The sequence below is a fragment of the Pyrus communis genome, chromosome 8 (genome assembly GCF_963583255.1).
Source record: "Pyrus communis chromosome 8, drPyrComm1.1, whole genome shotgun sequence".
NCBI lineage: Eukaryota > Viridiplantae > Streptophyta > Magnoliopsida > Rosales > Rosaceae > Pyrus > Pyrus communis.
The window spans coordinates 25,914,398-25,934,425 of NC_084810.1; the positions used below are offsets into that span (position 1 = coordinate 25,914,398).

At 39.9% G+C, this 20,028-nt stretch overlaps 1 protein-coding gene and 2 pseudogenes across 1 annotated transcript; 1 reads left to right on the forward strand and 2 right to left on the reverse strand.

Moving 5' to 3' along the window:
• Positions 1–1,467: 1,467 nt before the first annotated feature.
• On the reverse strand, positions 1,468–4,001 carry LOC137741449 (G-type lectin S-receptor-like serine/threonine-protein kinase LECRK3; annotated as a pseudogene).
• Positions 4,002–8,447: 4,446 nt separating this feature from the next.
• LOC137742619 (G-type lectin S-receptor-like serine/threonine-protein kinase LECRK3) lies at positions 8,448–11,097 on the reverse strand. Its single transcript, XM_068482531.1, has one exon. The coding sequence runs from the start codon at positions 11,024–11,026 to the stop codon at positions 8,615–8,617; it is 2,412 nt and encodes an 803-aa protein (XP_068338632.1). The 5' UTR covers positions 11,027–11,097; the 3' UTR covers positions 8,448–8,614.
• A 5,244-nt stretch (positions 11,098–16,341) lies between these two features.
• Positions 16,342–19,064, forward strand: LOC137742621 (G-type lectin S-receptor-like serine/threonine-protein kinase LECRK3; annotated as a pseudogene).
• Positions 19,065–20,028: the final 964 nt, after the last annotated feature.

Consider the following 20,028-nt stretch of genomic DNA (forward strand, 5'->3'; position numbering starts at 1 on the left):
ATTTTTGTTGAAAGAATAATTGTACATGTTGAAGAAAGTTAATGTTCCATCGTATTTGTGCATTCAATAGCATACATTTGCCATCCAAGTTAAGTTCCTTTAAAGCAACACAATAACAAAAGTCAAAACATGCATGGGAAATTTGTAAATTTTATTTACTTTCCCGTCTAGAAAGTTGAATATACAAAAAGGTCCAATGCGTATATATTTTTAGGAATATTTAGGGTTTGTATTAAATCAATAAAAGTTACAATATTAATAATATATTAACAATATTTATGTTAATTATTAATAGTCAATCATGTATTGTGATACTTAAATACATTTAATATAAACAAAAATCACAAAATCTGCCTCTATGGTTGGCACCCACTACAGCTGGCACCTCGTTCTCATTTTTTTATATAGTTTAGTATAGGGTCAATATGAATTCAAACATTGCATTTTATGTTACGCAAAGTCTGTAAATACAGACTTTGCATTACAGTTTTTGATTTATTATAGTCAAATTAGGGAAATCTAATATCGAATGGTATATTAAAAAATCCAACATTAGATGAGACTAGTCAAGCATAAACAGATAATTATAAACTGCAACGCATAGTCTGAATCCAAAAGAAAATACAATCACAAAATAGAAACATTGCAGTGCAGGCATGCCATGATCCGGAGATACTTCCAGGATCGAAACGTGACCATAGGACGTAACTATTCAAAAACATAAAAATCAAACTAGATTCGGTACTTCAATAAAATATATAAAGGAAGTACCTAATAAACAATGGCAGTCACTTAATATTACGGTCTAATAATATTCATCTTCACTTGTAAGTGAAAGGTCTTAGGAAGCTTAGCCCACATTATTGCTAGCACATTATGAAGTTTAGTCCACCCCCTCCCCTTAGTATAGATAAGATTGTTTGTTCAAAACAATAATAATAAAAATTTTAAAAAAAAAATCTCCTTTAGGCTTGCAAAGTGAAGTACTAAAATGAAAGGTAAATAAGGGCAATTAAGGAACCTAGTCACTCTAGATGCTCAACACCAACACAACTACAGTTGAAAGTCCCACATATCTAACGATTCCCATCAACCTATAGAGCTACTACTGCACTGTGAAAATGGTGCACCGGGTAAATAAAACTCGGATAAGCTGCGAAACTGAAGTAGCAGTATCCCATGTATCTAACGATTCAAGTCAACCTCTTATGAGCCTCATTTCACTGAGACGACTCTTTAACCTTCACAACCTCATATGTTACTTCACGTGTAACAAATTTTCAAGCCAAAAACGTGAACAACACAAATTAGGTGTTGTGGAGCACACGTAGCCGTTAGGCTTCATGTGTAGCCCAACCTACTCTTATACCACGAAGATAGTCGAGGTTCCTCCATCGATAATTCCTTTATTTTTTTCAAACATAGAAAATGACGGACTATGTTTTATAGAACTGATAATTCCTCTATTTATTCGGACATTTTAAGAGAATTATGTACATTCAATACCATACAATACGTTAAGAGCAAAGAGTACTTGAAAATGAAAAATACACAAACTTTTGATATACATAAGAAATGGGATTATTATTGGAAGAACTTAAAGTATTGAACTCATGAAAGAAGATGGATCGGGTGGAGCTGAGACTTCGACGGTTCCTTCGAGCATCAATGTGACTTTCTTCATGTTAGGTCTAAGCGATGGGTCCTCCTGAATGCACCATATTGCAATCATCACATACTTCTCCACCATCTTCATATCATGCATTGCCTCATCGTTATTCTTGAATAGCTGGTGCAGCTTATTCTGCTTATAGCAATCGTACGCCCAATCAGCTAATATCATTGGACCTTCATCCTCAGCCGCTGCCTCGAAATGCTTCCTGCAGAAAATAATCTCTAACAACAGAATTCCGTAGCTGTAAATATCAACCTTGGCCGTGATAGGCAACCTTTTGAACCATTCAGGGGCCACATAACCTTTTGTTCCCCTGATTCCGGTCGTGGTTAGAGTCTGGTCGATTCTCAAAAGCTTTGCTAAACCGAAGTCAGAAATTCTTGCAGTGAGAGAGTCATCAAGAAGAATGTTTTGAGGCTTGATTTTGCAATGTATGATTTGGCTGCTACTTTCCTCGTGCAAATATAACAGCCCTCTTGCAATTTCCAAGGCGTTTGCCTCCTTTGGTACCAGTTTGGCATCGACTCTCCAAAGAGGACACCTGCTAAAGATCCGTTGCTCATAAACTCATACACAAGAATTCGGCGCTCTTCCTCGTAACAAAATCCAAGTAGCTGGACTAAATTTCTGTGGTTTGTTCTGCCAATAGCACTCACTTCCGCTTTGAATTCCAATTCATTTTCTCTGACCCTAGTGTCTAAGCTTTTGACAGCAACGCTCTTCCCATTATCAGAGGCTAGAACTCCTTTGAAGACTATTGCAGAAGCACCGCGTCCTAGCTCTTCCTCGAATTGGTTCGTAGCGTTGTTTAGCTCCTCATAAGTGAAATGCTTCAAATTCATACCAGAGATGACTGGATAAGGTTGACACACCTTCGCTTTTCTTGAATAGGCTCGGGAAACAACCAAATAGGTTATCAATGGTAGGAGGAAGTTTAGAATCCCAGAGCCACTCAGGATGACTGATCCGCAAAATGATCAACGTTTTATCGTCTTTCTTTTCTGTGTTGGAACCTCCACCCCATTTCACAGTCAAATTTTGTTTCCCAACTTTTATCAAAGTTTTTCCAGTATTATTGGGGTCAATTACCCCATTCAAGAAAGGGAGTCTCTTTTTATAACACTGTCCACCGCTGTGGTAAACTGCCACAGCACAAAAACAATCATCTAGGCAATTTTGTCGGCACCAATCCTCAGGTACCCCCTAAAAAAAAGCGTAGTCTCCGCCCCAGCAATCTGTCTCCTCCTTTGACGTTTCACCACAACTCTGTTGAGCAAAGTTTTGCTTGCATCCTCTGCGCTCATCCTCCGGATCAATAAAGGAGTAACCATTTGGGCACTGGCAAGTCGGTCCTTGTTCTTCAATCGTGCAAAAGCTGTTTAAGCCACATGCTCCACCGCTGGTTGATTCCATAATCGACGTGCAGATGTTTGGAGGTACGACTGAGGATGAGGAAGTGGACCAAACCTTAGGCCATCTTCGGGCGCTCGAGCTAGTGCTTTTTGGGTAAACATAGTGCCTAAATACTCCATCATACTCTAGTGTTGCTCTCTGGTAGAAATCTTGCATTGAAACCATATTGGATGATATGTTACTGAGTAAGCTTCCGTTCTTGGATGTGACGTACATAAAGCCAGACTCGTTGAAGATGAATCGAAATCCAATATTTGGATTTTTCACCGACCAATACTCTTGATTGGGCGTATTTTGTGGGAACCTTGTAGTCGCAAGTACAAGATTCCCATCAGGTTTTAGCGAAAACAGGAATCTACCAGTCGAGTAATTTGTTGCCGTGTAGCGCGCATAGAGTATGCCATTCTGATTTAGAGTTTGTGAGGGTAGAATTGTATCGGTTGGATAACTAAAGCTCTCCCACACAATGGATGAATTTCGATTCGCCAACACAAAATTTCCAGTGTCTAGCATGGATGCATAGGCAACTCCAGTACCAACAGATTCAGTGTTCCGTATTCGCTTGCCATTATGCATGAACTCGCCATCGATCGTAAGCTCCACTTTCGATCCCTTTGGCACTAGATTATCCCCATTGGTTGACCAGACAATAGTTTGATTTGGTATCTTATCGAACCAAATGGCTAGCAGGAACCCATCTTTTGCGATTTCTCGAAAACCAAAAGCAAATTCACCAGATGGTGATAGCCAGGACGAGTTATTATCTTTCAGTGCGGTGAGGGATGAGCCTAAAGATATGTTTCTATAAGTTTGAGCAGTGGTGGGAAATGGTAGAAACATGAAAAGTAAGAAGAAGAGAGGATTTTTCAGTGGACAGGCCATGGAAAAATTACAAAGGTGAAGAAAATTTTCAAATAAACTATATTTTCTGTCTCAATGACTTGCAATTTTTATTTCGTACTCTTCAAGTATTTATGAGACAGAAATCTTTGCTGCTGGACGACTATGTGAATTCTTCTGATTAAATTAGAGGATCAAGCAACAACCAGGTCAACAATGAGCTCATTTTCTTCATTGATTGAATTGACTCTGGTCAAGTCCTTTTTTTTAAGATTTTCCCAGGCATTACTTGGAAACTGCCTTCTTGGACTTTTTACGTACTTTATCAAGGGAATATCATTTCCGGATTCTTTTTGTCGGAATCTTAGGGATCCTCATAATTTAGCCATTCATTGTATATAGTGTAGCCAATTTTCGTTAAGGATTATTTGTGTTTAATTTCAAATAAAAAATTCAAAATAAATTTTTACCGCACGATGTACAGTAAACGGCTAAAATGTGATGATACCTAGGATCTTCACAATATGAATCCAGGATCCAAATTCCTTTATCAATTTCCACATGACATGTAAGATAATTTATTATTCTGAATATTACGAGATGCATGGATGAAAGTCCAAGACACTATTAAACTTTTTGAATGTTGAAAAATATGTTTTGAATACGAAGAAAGTTGAGTTTTTACTGTAAAATCAATTAATAATATAGAGAGTAGTTCAACTTACTTATAAAATTGTGCAAGATGCATTCTCTCATCAATATGAGATTCATTCTCAACAAGATTGTAAGAACCCGTCTCCGGATTTACGTAAGAAAATAAGTATTTTTGTATTTTCACTAAATTTGGGGATACCTTCCTTTTTAAAATTGTTTTTGAACCTTAATTGTGAGCCCAAGGGGCCCACCCCCTGTTTTTGTCCCCGGTTCCTTCCCTTTCCCTTTTCTTTTCTTTTTTTTTTTTCTGAAAAGTCTTCTCCTCTCTTCTCTCTTTCTTCCTCCGTGCTCTCTCTTTCCCCCCTCCTCTCGGTGCTCTTTTCTCCGAGCAGAACACACCCACACACACACACACACCCCCATGCCCACACCTATAGCTCTTTTCTAACCCTGTGGTTGTGTTTTGGACGTCAAACCACGAAGAAACCACCTCGAAGACATTTCCCAGTTTTCAGGCGAGCACCGTCCCTTTCGAGGCTATTTCCGGCCAAACCACGGCGAGTTGGCCGATGTGCGAGGTATCAATCTCTTCGTCTCGCTGAGTACTACAAATGTCCTTTTTGTTTCACCTAATTTCATTGAGTATTGAAGAAGTTATACTCATTTGAATCTTACCCAGTTTCCGGCGACCTCAGTGACTTTCGAGGCAATTTTCGGCCAAACCACGACGAGTTGGCCGACGTTCAAGGTATCAATCTCTTCGCCTCGCTGAGTACTACAACTTTCCTTTTTGTTTCACCCAATTTCATTGAGTATTGAAGAAGTTATGCTCATTTGAATCTTACCCAGTTCCGGCGGACACCCGTGGCTTCCAGGCTGTTTTCCGGCCAAATCCTACCATGATGACGGGAACCAAGGGTATATTTCGATTCCTTACCTTCGGGGCTTCAATTTGGTATATTGAATGACATGTTTTGGTTGAGTTTTGAGCTCCAATGGAGCTTGGGAATTTTCTGGCCGAAAACCGGCCTTCTCCCTCCTTGGAATCCGGCGACCACCAAACCCAAAGGCCTTTGGGCCTTTCCTGCCAAGCCCAAAACCTAGGCAGCCCAACCCAACCCTTTTATTATTTGTATTTTTTTGTTTTGTTAATTTTAAGGCCTTTGGGTCGTGAGGTTTCAAACCCAAACCCATTTTCCTTCTAACCCAAACCCAACCCACCTAAAACCTAACCCAATTACCCTAACCCCAAAACCCTAAAGCCCAAACCCGTGACCCTGACCCGTGACCCGTTGACCCGGTCAACGGTTAACTTTGACCGTTGACTTTTTGGGTTTTTGTGCGGGACCTCTCCTAGGCCAATTTCGACGTTCTGAACCCGTTTTCGATGTCCGTTTTCCCAAATTCAATCGTTTGAGTAGAGTTTGACTAAATGTACCGTTTATGTGCTTAGGGGCGTTTAATTGTGGCGTTTCCGTCTTCGCTAGTTGCGTGGCTCTTTGGCAGCTAAGTACTGTGAGTGGACCCCTTCTAAAAATGCATGTTTTAATGGTAGAATTGCATACACAGAAAAGCATGATTTGATGATTATGTTTAATGAACGTTTTACGAGATAACTTGCTTACTAAGGCTAGTTTGAATTATTACTATTTTTCCTATAACCCATGTTCTTATAGAATATCTGATGAATGACGATATGATATTTAGAACATGTTTAGAACACTTCTTTATAGTATAGATGATGGATGACTTTATACTATGAAGTTGATTTTCAATATACGTATGTTCACTGGTTTTGTACTTACCTAGTGGTCCTTTCCGCTACGGGACGTAGGGATAGATCCGGTCCGTCCCGGGTGACGGTTTGGTGTTGGCATAGGGCCTGGAGTGTGTTTTCCTCTGACTGTCTGCTCAGAGACGGGGAGCCGGCAAGGGGCCTGAAGTGCATTTTCCTCTGACTGTCTGCTCAGAGACGGGGAGCCGGTATGGGGCCTGAAGTGTTATATCGGACATTCACTAGTGTTTATTATTTATGCGAATTATGATTTGAGACATTGCACGACATGCTAGATTTCGGAAAACCTATGTTTCTCATTATATATTTGTGTTTTCATAAAACCTGGGGGTTAGTATGTTGATAACTGTTTTATTATATATATATCAACTTGGTCCACTCATGTTTGTTTTGCACCCCCTTCAGGACTTAGAATCGAGGCATACAATCCCGACGTCCAGGCACTTCCGCATCGGCATCTTCGAGTCCTTTCGGTGTAGGACCCACTCCTTTGCTTCATTCAATTTTATATTATTTTCTTTTAGTGTTCTAGATTAGAGGTGTGCTCTGAACACGGTCCTTATTTGCATATTCATTATTCTTTTATATTTATAAACCTTATTTATCCCTTATTTTCAGCATTTGCACTTAATAAAATGGCTTTTGTCACCCTCGGGTGTCGGCCAGCACATGCCTATCTTGGTATTTGGGGAATATCGGGGTCGGGGCGTGTCAAAGATCTTGAGGTAAAACAATAAAGTAGTAATTACTTTATTTGATGCAGTGTGCAGAGTGACAAGAGTGCTTTCATAAGGTCCTCATTGTGAGGACCTGTCTAGACCAAATGCATACTAGCCACTAAATTATATTCGTTTAGATCCAAATGCTTACAATATTAGACAACTTAAGAAAGCAAAACAAGAAAGAATTAGTGTTCCACAATGAAAGAATTGAGGTTCTACTATAAAATCAATTGGCAATATGAAAAGTAACCAAATTCCTTATAAGCCCTTTCACGATTTGATCTCTCACCAATGAACTTTGTCCTCACATTCTCACACTAAATTTTACAAAATAGAATAGTTCTATAGAGTTTCTAAGTCAAGGTTGGACGAGTTAGGGGTTCAACCCAAAAAGAGGGTAGAAAAGAATGCATATTCTAAAAATAGTAGTTCTATAGAGTTTCTAAGTCAAGGTTGGACGAGTTAGGGGTTCAACCCAAAAAGAGGGTAGAAAAGAATGCATATTCTATTGTAGCACAGGGACAAGACTGACTTGCATGCATATTCAAATTTAGAAAAGACTTTGCATCCATTACGTACCCAAGGGGCAAATTAAATCTCCAACTGTAAATCTACCATGATTGACGGTTGACTTGAAAATTAAGTAGTTTGTATTCATGATGCAAACTTCCGGAAACATTTCTTTTGGCTCATCTCTCACCGCACTAAATGATGATAACTCATCGTCGTGGACATCACCATCTGATGACTTTGCTTTTGGTTTTCGGAAAATTAGAAAAGATGGGTTCCTACTTTCTACTAGCCTTGTGGAACGTGAAGTGGGATGGAACATAGTGGGACATAACTGATTCGTCCCATGTTTGGCGTAAGAAATAACGTGGGACGCGCTTGTCCTTGAAACGGATTTTAATCCAAAAATGTGATCCTCTTCGGATCCTTTCCACCTAATCCACCTAATCATCTAATCTGGACTCTTGAAATTTGATCGAACAGCTAAAATTAATATAACTTTTAAATGACTCCCTGTTTGTAGCCGTTGGATCAAATTTTAAAGGCCCAGATTAATTGATTGGATGGATTTGGTGGATGGGATCCAGAGAGGATCCCTTTCCCAATTTTTGTACCACATAATCCCTTTTAACGTATTCGTTCCACCAAAGGTAAATTTGAACCACAGTATTGCTAGCCCATTATGAAGATTAGCCTACCCCCTCCCCTTAATATAGATAAGTGATGTGGAGCATGCTTAGCCGTTAGGCTTCACACGTAGGCCAACCTGCTATGATATCATGAAGATAATTAAGGTTACTCCATCGATATTTCCTCTATTTATTCAGACAAAAAAAATGACGAACTAGGTTTTATACAACTGATAATTCCTCTATTTGTTCGGACATTTTAAGAGAATTATGTACATTCAATACCATACAGTACGTTAAGAGCAGAGAGTACTTGAAAATGAAAAATACACAAACTTTTGATATACATAAGAAATGGGATTATTATTGGAAGAACTTAAAGTATTGAACTTATGAAAGAAGATGGATCGGGTGGAGCTGAGACTTCGACGGTTCCTTCGAGCATCAATGTGACCTTCTTCATGTTAGGTCTAAGCGATGGATCCTCCTGAATGCACCATATTGCAATCATCACATACTTCTCCACCATCTTCATGTCATGGATTGCCTCATCGTTATTCTTGAATAGCTGGTGCAGCTTATTCTGCTTATAGCAATCGTACGCCCAATCAGCTAATATCATTGGACCTTCATCCTCAGCCGCTGCCTCGAAATGCTTCATGCAGAAAATAATCTCTAACAACAGAATTCCGTAGCTGTAAATATCAACCTTGGCCGTGATAGGCAACCTTTTGAACCATTCAGGGGCCACATAACCTTTTGTTCCCCTGATTCCGGTTGTGGTTAGAGTCTGGTCGATTCTCAAAAGCTTTGCTAAACCGAAGTCAGAAATTCTTGCAGTGAGAGAGTCATCAAGAAGAATGTTTTGAGGCTTGATGTCGCAATGTATGATTTGGCTGCTACTTTCCTCGTGCAAATACAACAGCCCCCTTGCAATTTCCAAGGCGATTTGCCTCCTTTGGTACCAGTTTGGCATCGACTCTCCAAAGAGGACACCTGCTAAAGATCCGTTGCTCATAAACTCATACACAAGAATTCGGTGCTCTCCTTCGTAACAAAATCCAAGTAGCTGGACTAAATTTCTATGGTTTGTTCTGCCAATAGCACTTACTTCCGCTTCGAATTCCAAATCATTTTCTCCGACCCTAGTGTCTAAGCTTTTGACAGCAACGCTCTTCCCATTACCAGAGGCTAGAACTCCTTTGAAAACTATTGCAGAAGCACCGCGTCCTAGTTCTTCCTTGAATTGGTTCGTAGCATTTTTTAGCTCCTCATAAGTGAAATGCTTCAAATTCAGACCAGAGATGACTGGATGATTTTGACTCACCTTCGCTTTTCTCGAATAGGATCGCGAGACAACCAAATAGGTAATCAATGGTAGGAGGAAGTTTAGAACCCCAGAGCCACTCAGGATGACTGATCCGAAAAGGATCAAAGTTTTATTGTCTTTCTTTTCTGTGTTGGAACCTCCACCCCATTTCACAGTCGAATTTTGTTTCCCAACTTTTATCAGAGTTTTTCCAGTAATATTGGGGTCAATTGCCCCATTCGAGATAGGGAGTCTCTTCTTATAACACTGTCCACCGCTGTTGTAAACTGCCACAGCACAAAAACAATCATCTAGGCAATTTTGTCGGCACCAATCCTCAGATACCCCCTCAAAAAGCGCGTAGTCTCCGCCCCAGCAATTTGCGTTATTCAGCTCTTGAAATTCGAAAACATCTGTCTCCTCCTTTGACGTTTCACCACAACTCTGTGGATCAAAGTTTTGCTTGCATCCTCTGCGCTCATCCTCCGGATCAATAAAGGAGTAACCATTTGGGCACTGGCAAGTCGGTCCTTGTTCTTCAATCGTGCAAAAGCTGTTTAAGCCACATGCCCCACCGCCGTTTGATTCCATAATCGACGTGCAGATGTTTGGAGGTACGAATGGGGATGAGGAAGGGGACCAAACCTTAGGCCATCTTTGGGCGCTCGAGCTAGTGCTTTTTGGGTAAACATAGTGCCTAAATACTCCATCATACTCTAGTGTTGCTCTCTGGTAGAAATCTTGCATTGAAACCGTATTGGATGATATGGTACTGAGTAAGCTTCCGTTCTTGGATGCGACGTACATAAAGCCAGACTCGTTGAAGATGAATCGAAATCCAGTATTTGGATTTTGCACCGACCAATACGCTTGATTGGGCGTATTTTGTGGGAACCTTGTAGTCGCAAGTACAAGATTCCCATCAGGTTGTAGTGAAAACAGGAATCTACCAGTCGAGTAATTTGTTGCCGTGTAGCGCGCATAGAGTATGCCATTCTGATTTAGAGTTTGTGAGGGTAGAATTGTATCGGTTGGATTACTAAAGCTCTCCCACACATTGGATGAATTTCCATTCGCCAACACAAAATTTCCGGTGTCTAGCATGGATGCATAGGCAACTCCACTACCGGCAGATTGAGTGTACCATATCCGCTGGCCAGTTGCATCATTGAGAATAAACTCGCCATCGACCGTAAGCTCCACTTTTGATCCCTTTGGCACTAGATTATCCCCATTGGCCGACCAGACAATAGTTTTATTTGGTATCTCATCGAACCAAATGGCTAGTAGGAACCCATCTTTTGCTACTTCTCGAAAGCCGAAAGCAAATTCACCAGATGGTGATGGCCAGGATGGGTTATCATCTTTTACTGCAGTGAGGGATGAGCCTAAAGAAATGTTTTTGGAAGTTTGAGCTAGGGTGGAAAATGTTAGAAACATTAAAAGGAAGAAGAGAAGATTTATCAGTGGACAAGCCATGGCAAAATTTACAGAGGGACTCTGTTTCAATCAATTGCAATGTTTTATTTCATCCTCTTCCAAGTATGAAAAAAAAAACTTAGCTGCTGGACGACGATGTGATTTCTTCGTATTAAATAAGAGGATCAAACCACAACAAGGTCAACAATGAGCTCATTTGCGTGAATGACTAAATTTCGCTGGCATTACTTGGAAACTGTCTTCTTTGACTCAGTCAAGCTTCATGTAATTTGTTCAATGAGATGTCTTATTCACAAATTTCATTTTACTTCTCACATACCCTTTAATAATTTATATTCATTGATCTTCTTCAATTCATCTGATCCGAATGTTGAAAATTAAAAAAAATATGTGAAAAGTAAAATAGAATGTGTGGATATCATACCTGTTTCAATTTCTGCATGGTATGTAATATTATTCTTTTACTCTAAATATTCCGCGAGATGCATGGTTGAAAGTTCAAGACAATATTAATTTTTTTTTTGAATGAATAGTATGTTATGGATTTGAAAAAAGTTCACCTCCCACACTGTGACACTATAAAACAAATTAATTGATAAGGATAAATTGTACAAAACTATTTTAATTATGTGTCGCATAACAATCTCATACATCATATTTTAAACATTACAATATCATACCTTAATTTACGAATTTGTTGTAATGTCAAATATCCATTAAAAATTTTGTCAATTTATCTATTAACTGCTGACGTGCAAGATATAGGATTCACTCTTTTACCCGATTGAATTAAAAAACTAATTAAATATTAAAAAAATTAAAAAATGACACGCCCCGACCCCGATATTCCCCGAATACCAGGATAGGCACGTGCTGGCCGACACCCGAAGGTGACGAAAGCCATTTATTGAGTGCAACTGTTGAAAACAAAGGATAAATAAGGCTTATAAATATAAAAGAATAATGAATATGCAATTAAGGACCGTGTTCAGAGCACACCACTAATCTAGAACACTAAAAGAAAATAATATAAAATTGAATGAAACAAAGGAGTGGGCCCTACACCGAGAGGACTCGAAGATGCCGATGCGGAAGTGCCTGGACGTCAGGATTGTATGCCTCGATTCTAAGTCCTGAAGGGGGCGCAAAACAAACATGAGTGGACCAAGTTGATATATATATATATATATATATATATAATAAAACAGTTATCAACGTACTAACCCCCAGGTTTTATGAAAACACAAATATAATGAGAAACATAGGTTTTCCGAAATCTAGCATGTCGTGCAATATCTCAAATCATAATTCGCATAAACAATAAACACTAGTGAATGTCCGATATAACACTTCAGGCCCCATGCTGGCTCCCCGTCTCTGAGCAGACAATCAGAGGAAAATACACTTCAGGCCCCTTGCCGGCTCCCCGTCTCTGAGCAGACAGTCAGAGGAAAACACACTCCAGGCCTTATGCCAACACCAAACCGTCGCCCGGGACGGACCGGATCTATCCCTTCGTCCTGTAGCGGAAAGGACCACTAGGTAAGTACAAAACCAGTGAACATACATATATTGAAAATCAACTTCATAGTATAAAGTCATCCATCGTCTATACTATAAAGAAGTGTTCTAAACATGTTCTAAATATCATATCGTCATCCATCAGATATTATATAAGAACATGGGTTATAGGAAAAATAGTAATAATTCAAACTAGCATCAGTAAGCACGTTATCTCAAAACATTTCGTAAAACATAATCGTAAAGTCATGCTTTTCTGTGTATGCAATTCTACCATTAAAACATGCATTTTTAGAAGGGGTCCACTCACAGTACTTCGCCGTCGAAAAGCCACGCCACTAGCGAAGACGGAAACGCCACAAATAATCGCCCCTAAGCACATAAACGGTACATTTAGTCAAACTCTACTCAAACGAATGAATTTGGGAAAACGGACATCGGAAACGGGTTCAGAACGTCGAAATTAGCCTAGGAGGGGTCCCGAACGAAAACTCAAAAAGTCAACGGTCAAAGTCAACGTTGATCGTTGACCGGTCAAAGTCAAAGGTCAACGCTGACCGTTGATCCAGTCAACGGTCAACGGGTCACGGGTCAACGGGTCACGGGTTTGGGCTTTAGGGTTTTGGGGCTAAGGTAATTGGGTTAAGGTAATTGGGTTAGGTGTTAGGTGGGTTGGGTTTTAGGTTAGAAACCACACGGCCCAAAGGCCTAATTAAAAAAAGGTAATGGGTTTGGGCTTGGCAGGAAAGGCCCAAAGGCCTTGGGTTTGGAGTTCGCCGGAAAATAGCCTGGAAGCCACGGGTGTCCGCCGGAAACTGGGTAAGATTCAAATGAGCATAACTTCTTCCATAATGAAATTGGGTGAAACAAAAAGGAAAGTTGTAGTACTCAGCGAGACGAAGAGATTGATACCTCGTACGCCGGCCAACTCGCCGTGGTTTGGCCGGAAATTGCCTCGAAAGTCACTGAGGCCGCCGGAAACTGGGTAAGATTCAAATGAGTATAACTTCTTCAATACTCAATGAAATTAGGTGAAACAAAAAGGAAAGTTGTAGTACTCAGCGAGACGAAGAGATTGATACCTTGCACGCCGGCCAACTCGCCGTGGTTTGGCCGGAAAATGCCTCAAAAGGGGCGGTGCACGCCGGAAAACTGGGAAATGTCTCCGAGGTGGTTTCTTCATGGTTTGACGTCCAAAACACAACCACGGGGTTAGAAAAGAGCTATAGGTGTGGGCATGGGTGTGTGTGCTCTGCTCGGAGGGAGGGAGAGGAAGACAAAGAGAAAGAAAGAGAGAGAGAGAGTAAGAAGAAAAAAAAAAAAGGGAACGGGAAAGAACCGGGGGACAAAAACAAGGGGTGGGCCCCTTGGGCTCACCAATTAAGGCTCAAAAACAATTTTAAAAAGAAAGGTATTCCCCAAACTTAGTGAAAATACAAAAATACCCATTTTCTTCCCTAAATACCGGGACGGGTTATTACAAAAAATCTCTCTCAATTCAATTCTCTCTTGTCTCTCCCTTCTCCCTCTCCCTTCTCCCAATCCGTTCCAATGCTTCGATTTAGCCTACTTCGAGAGATGGAGTAATTGAGTATAAACTCCAGTACCGGCAGATTTAGCGTCCCGTATTCTCGTGCCATTGAGCATAAACTCGCAATTGATGGTAAGTGTCCCTTTAAAGTTAAGAGACTATTTCTCTAATCGAATTAACGTTAAGGGACCAATTATAATAGATTTTTAGTTAATGAACTATTGCTTCAATTTAATTAAAGTTATTACTATAATTTACTCTATGAGAAAAGTGGGTGTTATGAATAGCACATTCCAAAATAAAATGCACCACAATTTGGTAGGATCTTCCTATTGAGAGTGATAATTACCGAAATATTGGATAATTTGTCGGCCACAAGGAGTATCGTTCAGTGTGACTGTCACACAGAATGGTACACCACGTGTCGTTATATAAATGGTGGAATATATGTGTTAAAAAGTTAATAACTTAAAAAATAAAATTTTACACCACTTATATAAAAACTCATGATATACCGCTTGTGTTTTCGTTACAAGTAAAAATTTCACCTTACCACAAATGCCCAAACTCCAACCGCCATTCAAATGAGCCCTCCACCACCAGCCATAATAAATTATCTTTCTTTAGTCAAGAAGAAAAGGAGGGACTTGGCCCTCACCTCGACTTTTTGAGAAAGAAAAAGTTTACAACTACCGTAATGTTTCGGTCTAATTATATAAATTATGCGTAAATTTTTCTTCATACAACATTATATTATTACATTTAAAATGTTACGAGGTAATAAATTCGTTTCATACAGATTATTCTTTAATTTTTTGGATTTTTTCTCCTTTCCCCCGAAAACCAGCTCATATTAGTGTTTGTCCTCTGTCCATATCACTCACCCATTCAACCAACATTCAATAATTTGATAACGTGTCATATTTTTTTGCAAAGCGGACCCATTTTTGTGGGTTGGTATAATAATGGCGTTTGTGGTTTGTCAAGGCATATACCCATTTATCCATTAGCAGTTGGGTCACCTCGCTCACCCCCAACCTAACGCATCAACAAATATTGCTTACAAATTCTAGAAAATTTGACCAAGAAAAAGAAAACCAAATGCTCGCAAATTAATTTATGTAACATGATTAGTTTTTATGCGTTATTATTTATTTTACGTTGGATGAAATTCTAAATTTAGAGCTTATTTGGATGTGATTTTAAAATGATTGAAAACACTTTTGGTGAAAATATTTTTAAAAAAAATCCTTAGTAAAAATGTTAGTAAATCCTGAAAAAGCATTTAAAGTGCTTTCTGGAAGAATCACATAATTGGTGGTTCTCGTAGAAAGCACTTAAAGTGCTTTTGAAACCTAAAAATATTTTCTCTAAAAACATTTTGTCATTTTAATAGTACATTCAAATGAACTCTTAATCTCGTATATTTTATTGAAAGGCCACAGCCTACAACACTGTGGGAATGGTGCATCGAATTGTGGTTTCTTTTTCTCGGTCTAATTCAAAGGATCTGCCATATTGAGAGGTTCTTTTTCATGGAGGTGCTGGGCGGGCAGAGATAATTGTTGGTTTGACTATAAGCTGTCATTTCTAAATGAAGGAATGTGATTTTCATTATAAATCAATTAGCAATATGAAAAATAGTTCAAATCGTTATAAGTTATTGCATAGTTTGATCTCTCATCGATGTAAGATTTTGTCCTCACATTCACACATATGTGTGATAAAATTTCTAGCCTAACACGTGAACAACGCAAATTGGGTGACGTGGAACACGTGTGTCGTTGAGCTTCACACGTGAGCTAATCTGCTCTAATACTATAAAGAAATTGGATTCCACCATAAAACCAATAAACAATATAAGAAGAAATCTAACTCCTTATAAGCTCTTGCATGACTTAATCCCTCACGAAAGGATTTTGTCCTCGCGTTCTCACACTAAATTCTACAAAAAGAGTAGTTGTATAGGGCTTTTAAGTCAAGATTGGACGACTTAGGGCTTCAACCCAAAAAGAGGGGTAGAAAAGAATGCTTATTGTAGGCCAGGGACGAGAGGAAAGACTTGAATTTAGAAATAGTCGGAGCAGGATTGATGTCTCATCTCTTTGAAGCATTCAAAGAAGGCAGTTTCCCAAGTAATTGCCCTGCATGCATATTAAGATTTAAAAAGACAGCATCCATTACTCAATTGGCAAATCTCCAATTGTATTATCTCATAACAGATCAAAGAAAGCAATGCCATGGAACCTTGGAGAGCAAGGAAAAACTTACAAAGGGAAATAGAGAAAGTTATTTCATTCAAAATGCAAAACATCATTACAAACCCATTCACTCCACTATTTATACATACTAGCTAGCTTAATGACTAAGCTAATCATCTAACTAACTCCTCTCCTAGGATTGTGACACATGACACTCTAAGATCAATCAGTCTGGCCTTATTTACGTCACAGCCAAGAATGGAAGCTTACTCAGTAACATAACATCCAGTCCGGTTTCAATGCAAGATTTCTACCAGAGAGCAACACTAGAGGATGATGGAGTATTTAGGCACTATGTTTACCCGAAAATCACTAGCTCGAGCGCCCAAAGATGGCCTAAGGCTTGGTCCACTTCCTCATTCGAACCTCCAAACATCTGCGTGTCAATTGTGGATTCCATGGGTCGTGGTGCATGTGGCTTAAATAGCTTGTGCACCCTTGAAGATCAAGGACCGACTTGCCACTGCCCAAATGGTTACTCCTTTACTGATCCAAAAGATGAGCGCAGAGGATGCAAGCAAAACTTTGCCCCATAGAGTTGTGGTGAAGTGTCAAAGGAGGAAACAGATCTTTTCGATTTCCAAGAGCTGCAAAACACAGATTATCCGGGCGGAGATTACGAGAATTTTCCGGATGTAACTGAGGATTGGTGCAAACAGAATTGCCTAGATGATTGTTTTTGTGCCGGGGCATTTTTTGGAAACGGAGGGTGTGTTAAGAAGAGACTCCCTTTAGCAAATGGGAGGACTGACCCCAGTTTTACAGGAAACACTCTTATAAAATTTGGGAAACAAAATTCGACTGTGAAATCAGGTGGAGGTTCCAACATAGAAAAGAAAGACAATAAAACTTTGATCCTTTTCGGATCAGTCATCCTGAGTGGTTCTGGGATTCTAAACTTCCTCCTACCATTGATAACCTATTTGGTTGTTTCGCAAGCCTATTCGAGAAAAGCGAAGGTGATTCAACCTTATCCAGTCATCTCTGGTATGAATTTGAAGCATTTCACTCATGTCACATCCTAGTCCGGGGCGGATCACTTTCCGGACCCGCTCCATCACCGTAGCACGATATTGTCCGCTTTGAGCCCACTACGCCCTCACGGTTTTGTTTTTGGGAACTCACGAGACACTTCCCAGTGGGTCACCCATCATGGGATTGCTCTAGCCCCCTTCTCGCTTAACTTCAGAGTTCCTACGGAACCCGAAACGAGTGAGCTCCCAAAAGACCTTGTGTTAAGTAGGGATGGGATATACATATAAGGATCACTCCCCTGGGTGATGTGGGATGTTACAATCCACCCCCCTTAGGGGCCCGACGTCCTCGTCGGCACATCACGGTCAGGGTTAGGCTCTGATACCAAATTGTCACATCCTGGTCCGGGGCGGATCACTTCCCGGACCCGCTCCACCACCGTAGCACGATATTGTCCGCTTTGGGCCCACTATCGCTTTGGGCCCACTACGCCCTTACGGTTTTGTTTTTGGGAACTCACGAGCAACTTCCCAGTGGGTCACCCATTATGGGATTGCTCTAGCCCCCTTCTCGCTTAACTTCGGAGTTTCTACGGAACCCGAAGCCAGTGAGCTCCCAAAAGGTCTCATGTTAAGTAAGGATGAAATATACATATAAGGATCACTCCCCTGGGCGATGTGAGACCATTCCCTCACGATTTTGTTTTTGGGAACTCACGAGCAACTTCCCAGTGGGTCACCCATCATAGGATTGCTCTCGCGCGCTACTCGTTTAACTTCGAAGTTCCGATAAACTCCGAAGCCAGTGAGCTTCTAAAAGGCCTTGTGTTAAGGAGGGATAAGATATACATATAAGGATCACTCTCCTGGGCGATGTAGGATGTTACAACTTATGAGGAGCTAAACAATGCTACAAACCAATTCGAGGAAGAACTAGGACGCGGTGCTTCTGCAACAGTCTTCAAAGGAGTTCTAGCCTCTAATAATGGAAAGATCGTTGCTGTCAAAAGCTTAGACGCTAGGGTCAGAGAAAATGATTTGGAATTCAAAGCGGAAGCGAGTGCTATTGGCCGAACAAACCAGAAAGAAAATTAGTCCAGCTAATTGGATTTTGTTACGAGGGAGAGCACCGAATTCTGGTATACGAGTTTATGAACAACGGATCTTTAGCGAGCTTCCTCTTTGGAGAGTCGATGCCAAACTGGTATCAAAGGAGAAAAATCGCCTTGGAAATTGCAAGAGGGCTGTTGTATTTGCACGAGTGTAGCAGCCAAATCATACATTGTGACATCAAGCCTCAAAACATTCTTCTTGATGACTCTCTCACTGCAAGAATTTCTGACTTCGGTTTAGCAAAGCTTTTGAGAATCGACCAGACTCTAACCATGACAGGAATCAGGGGAACAAAAGGTTATGTGGCCCCTGAATGGTTGAAAAGGTTGCCTATCACGGCCAAGGTTGATATTTATAGCTACGGAATTTTGTTGTTAGAGATTATTTTCTGCAGGAAGCATTTCGTGGCAGCGGCAGAGGAGGAAGATCAAATGATACTAGCTGATTGGGCGTACGATTGCTACAAGCATAATGAGCTGCACCAGCTATTCAAGAATGATGATGAGGCAATGCACCACATGAAGGAGATCGAGAAGTATGTGAGGATTGCACTATGGTGCATTCAGGAGGATCCGTCAGTCAGACCTACCATGAAGAAAGTCACATTGATGCTCGAAGGAACTGTCGAAGTCTCAGCTCCTCCCGATCCATCTTCTTTCATAAGTTCAATACTTTAAGTGCTTCCAATTATCCATTTCTTATGTTTATCAAAAGTTTGTTTAGTTTTTATTTGTCCAACGTGTGCATTCAAGATTACAATTTATTTCTGTTATAACCTTTTTTAAGTGGATTAGTACTGCTACAAAGGTCTTTAACTGTTCAGCCGACAAACACCAAACAAATTTTCTTTTCCAATGTTTTCTTCTTGTTCCGGCCATGCCTGCCGAACGCTTTAAATTGTTTAGTTTTGATCAACCAATCTCTTCTTCAAAACCTCGGTTTTTATTCACCGAAAAGTCGTGAACCCTAATCGAAATTTTCGGTTGGTCTCATTTTTCTTTGTACAGGTCTAATGTGTTACTGATTCATTCAATCGTGAGTTTATTTATCATGGCATCTGATTGATGCAATCTTTAACTGTGCATCACTTGGAAACATTCTCACACTAAATTCTACAAAAAAGAGTAGATTGGACGAGAGGAAAAACTTGAATTTTAAACTAGATTCAGAGCAGCATTGATGTTTCATCTCTTTGAAGTATTCAAAGAAGGCAGCTTCCAAGTAATTGGGCTGCTTGCATATTAAGATTTAAAAAGACTTTGCATCCCTTACCCCGAATGACAAATACCTCCAACTGCAAATCTACCATGATTCAACGTTTACTTAGTCGTTTGTGAAGGCGATGGACTCATCACAGTTGACTTGAAAATTAAATAGTAGTATGCATGATGTAAACCTGACGGAGGACGGAATTTATGTTATTTTAGATGTGAGAAAGTTAAAAAAAGGGAAGTAATTTGTGTTATTTTAGATGCGAGAAAATTAAAAGAAGGAAGCGTCATTTAATTAAAAAAAAAAGTGAGCGGAGAATTTGTAATTCCCCTGTTAAAAGATAATTTGTTGTTGCCATATTCCAAAAGTGGATGTTTTGGACTTTTCACATTGTTTGGATTCTTTTTTGGTGCTTCAAAACCTCCATGC

Excerpts from the sequence above, each read along its gene's own strand:
- LOC137742619 (XM_068482531.1), bottom strand. The coding sequence starts at position 11,026 with ATGGCTTGTCCACTGATAAATCTTCTCTTCTTCCTTTTAATGTTTCTA.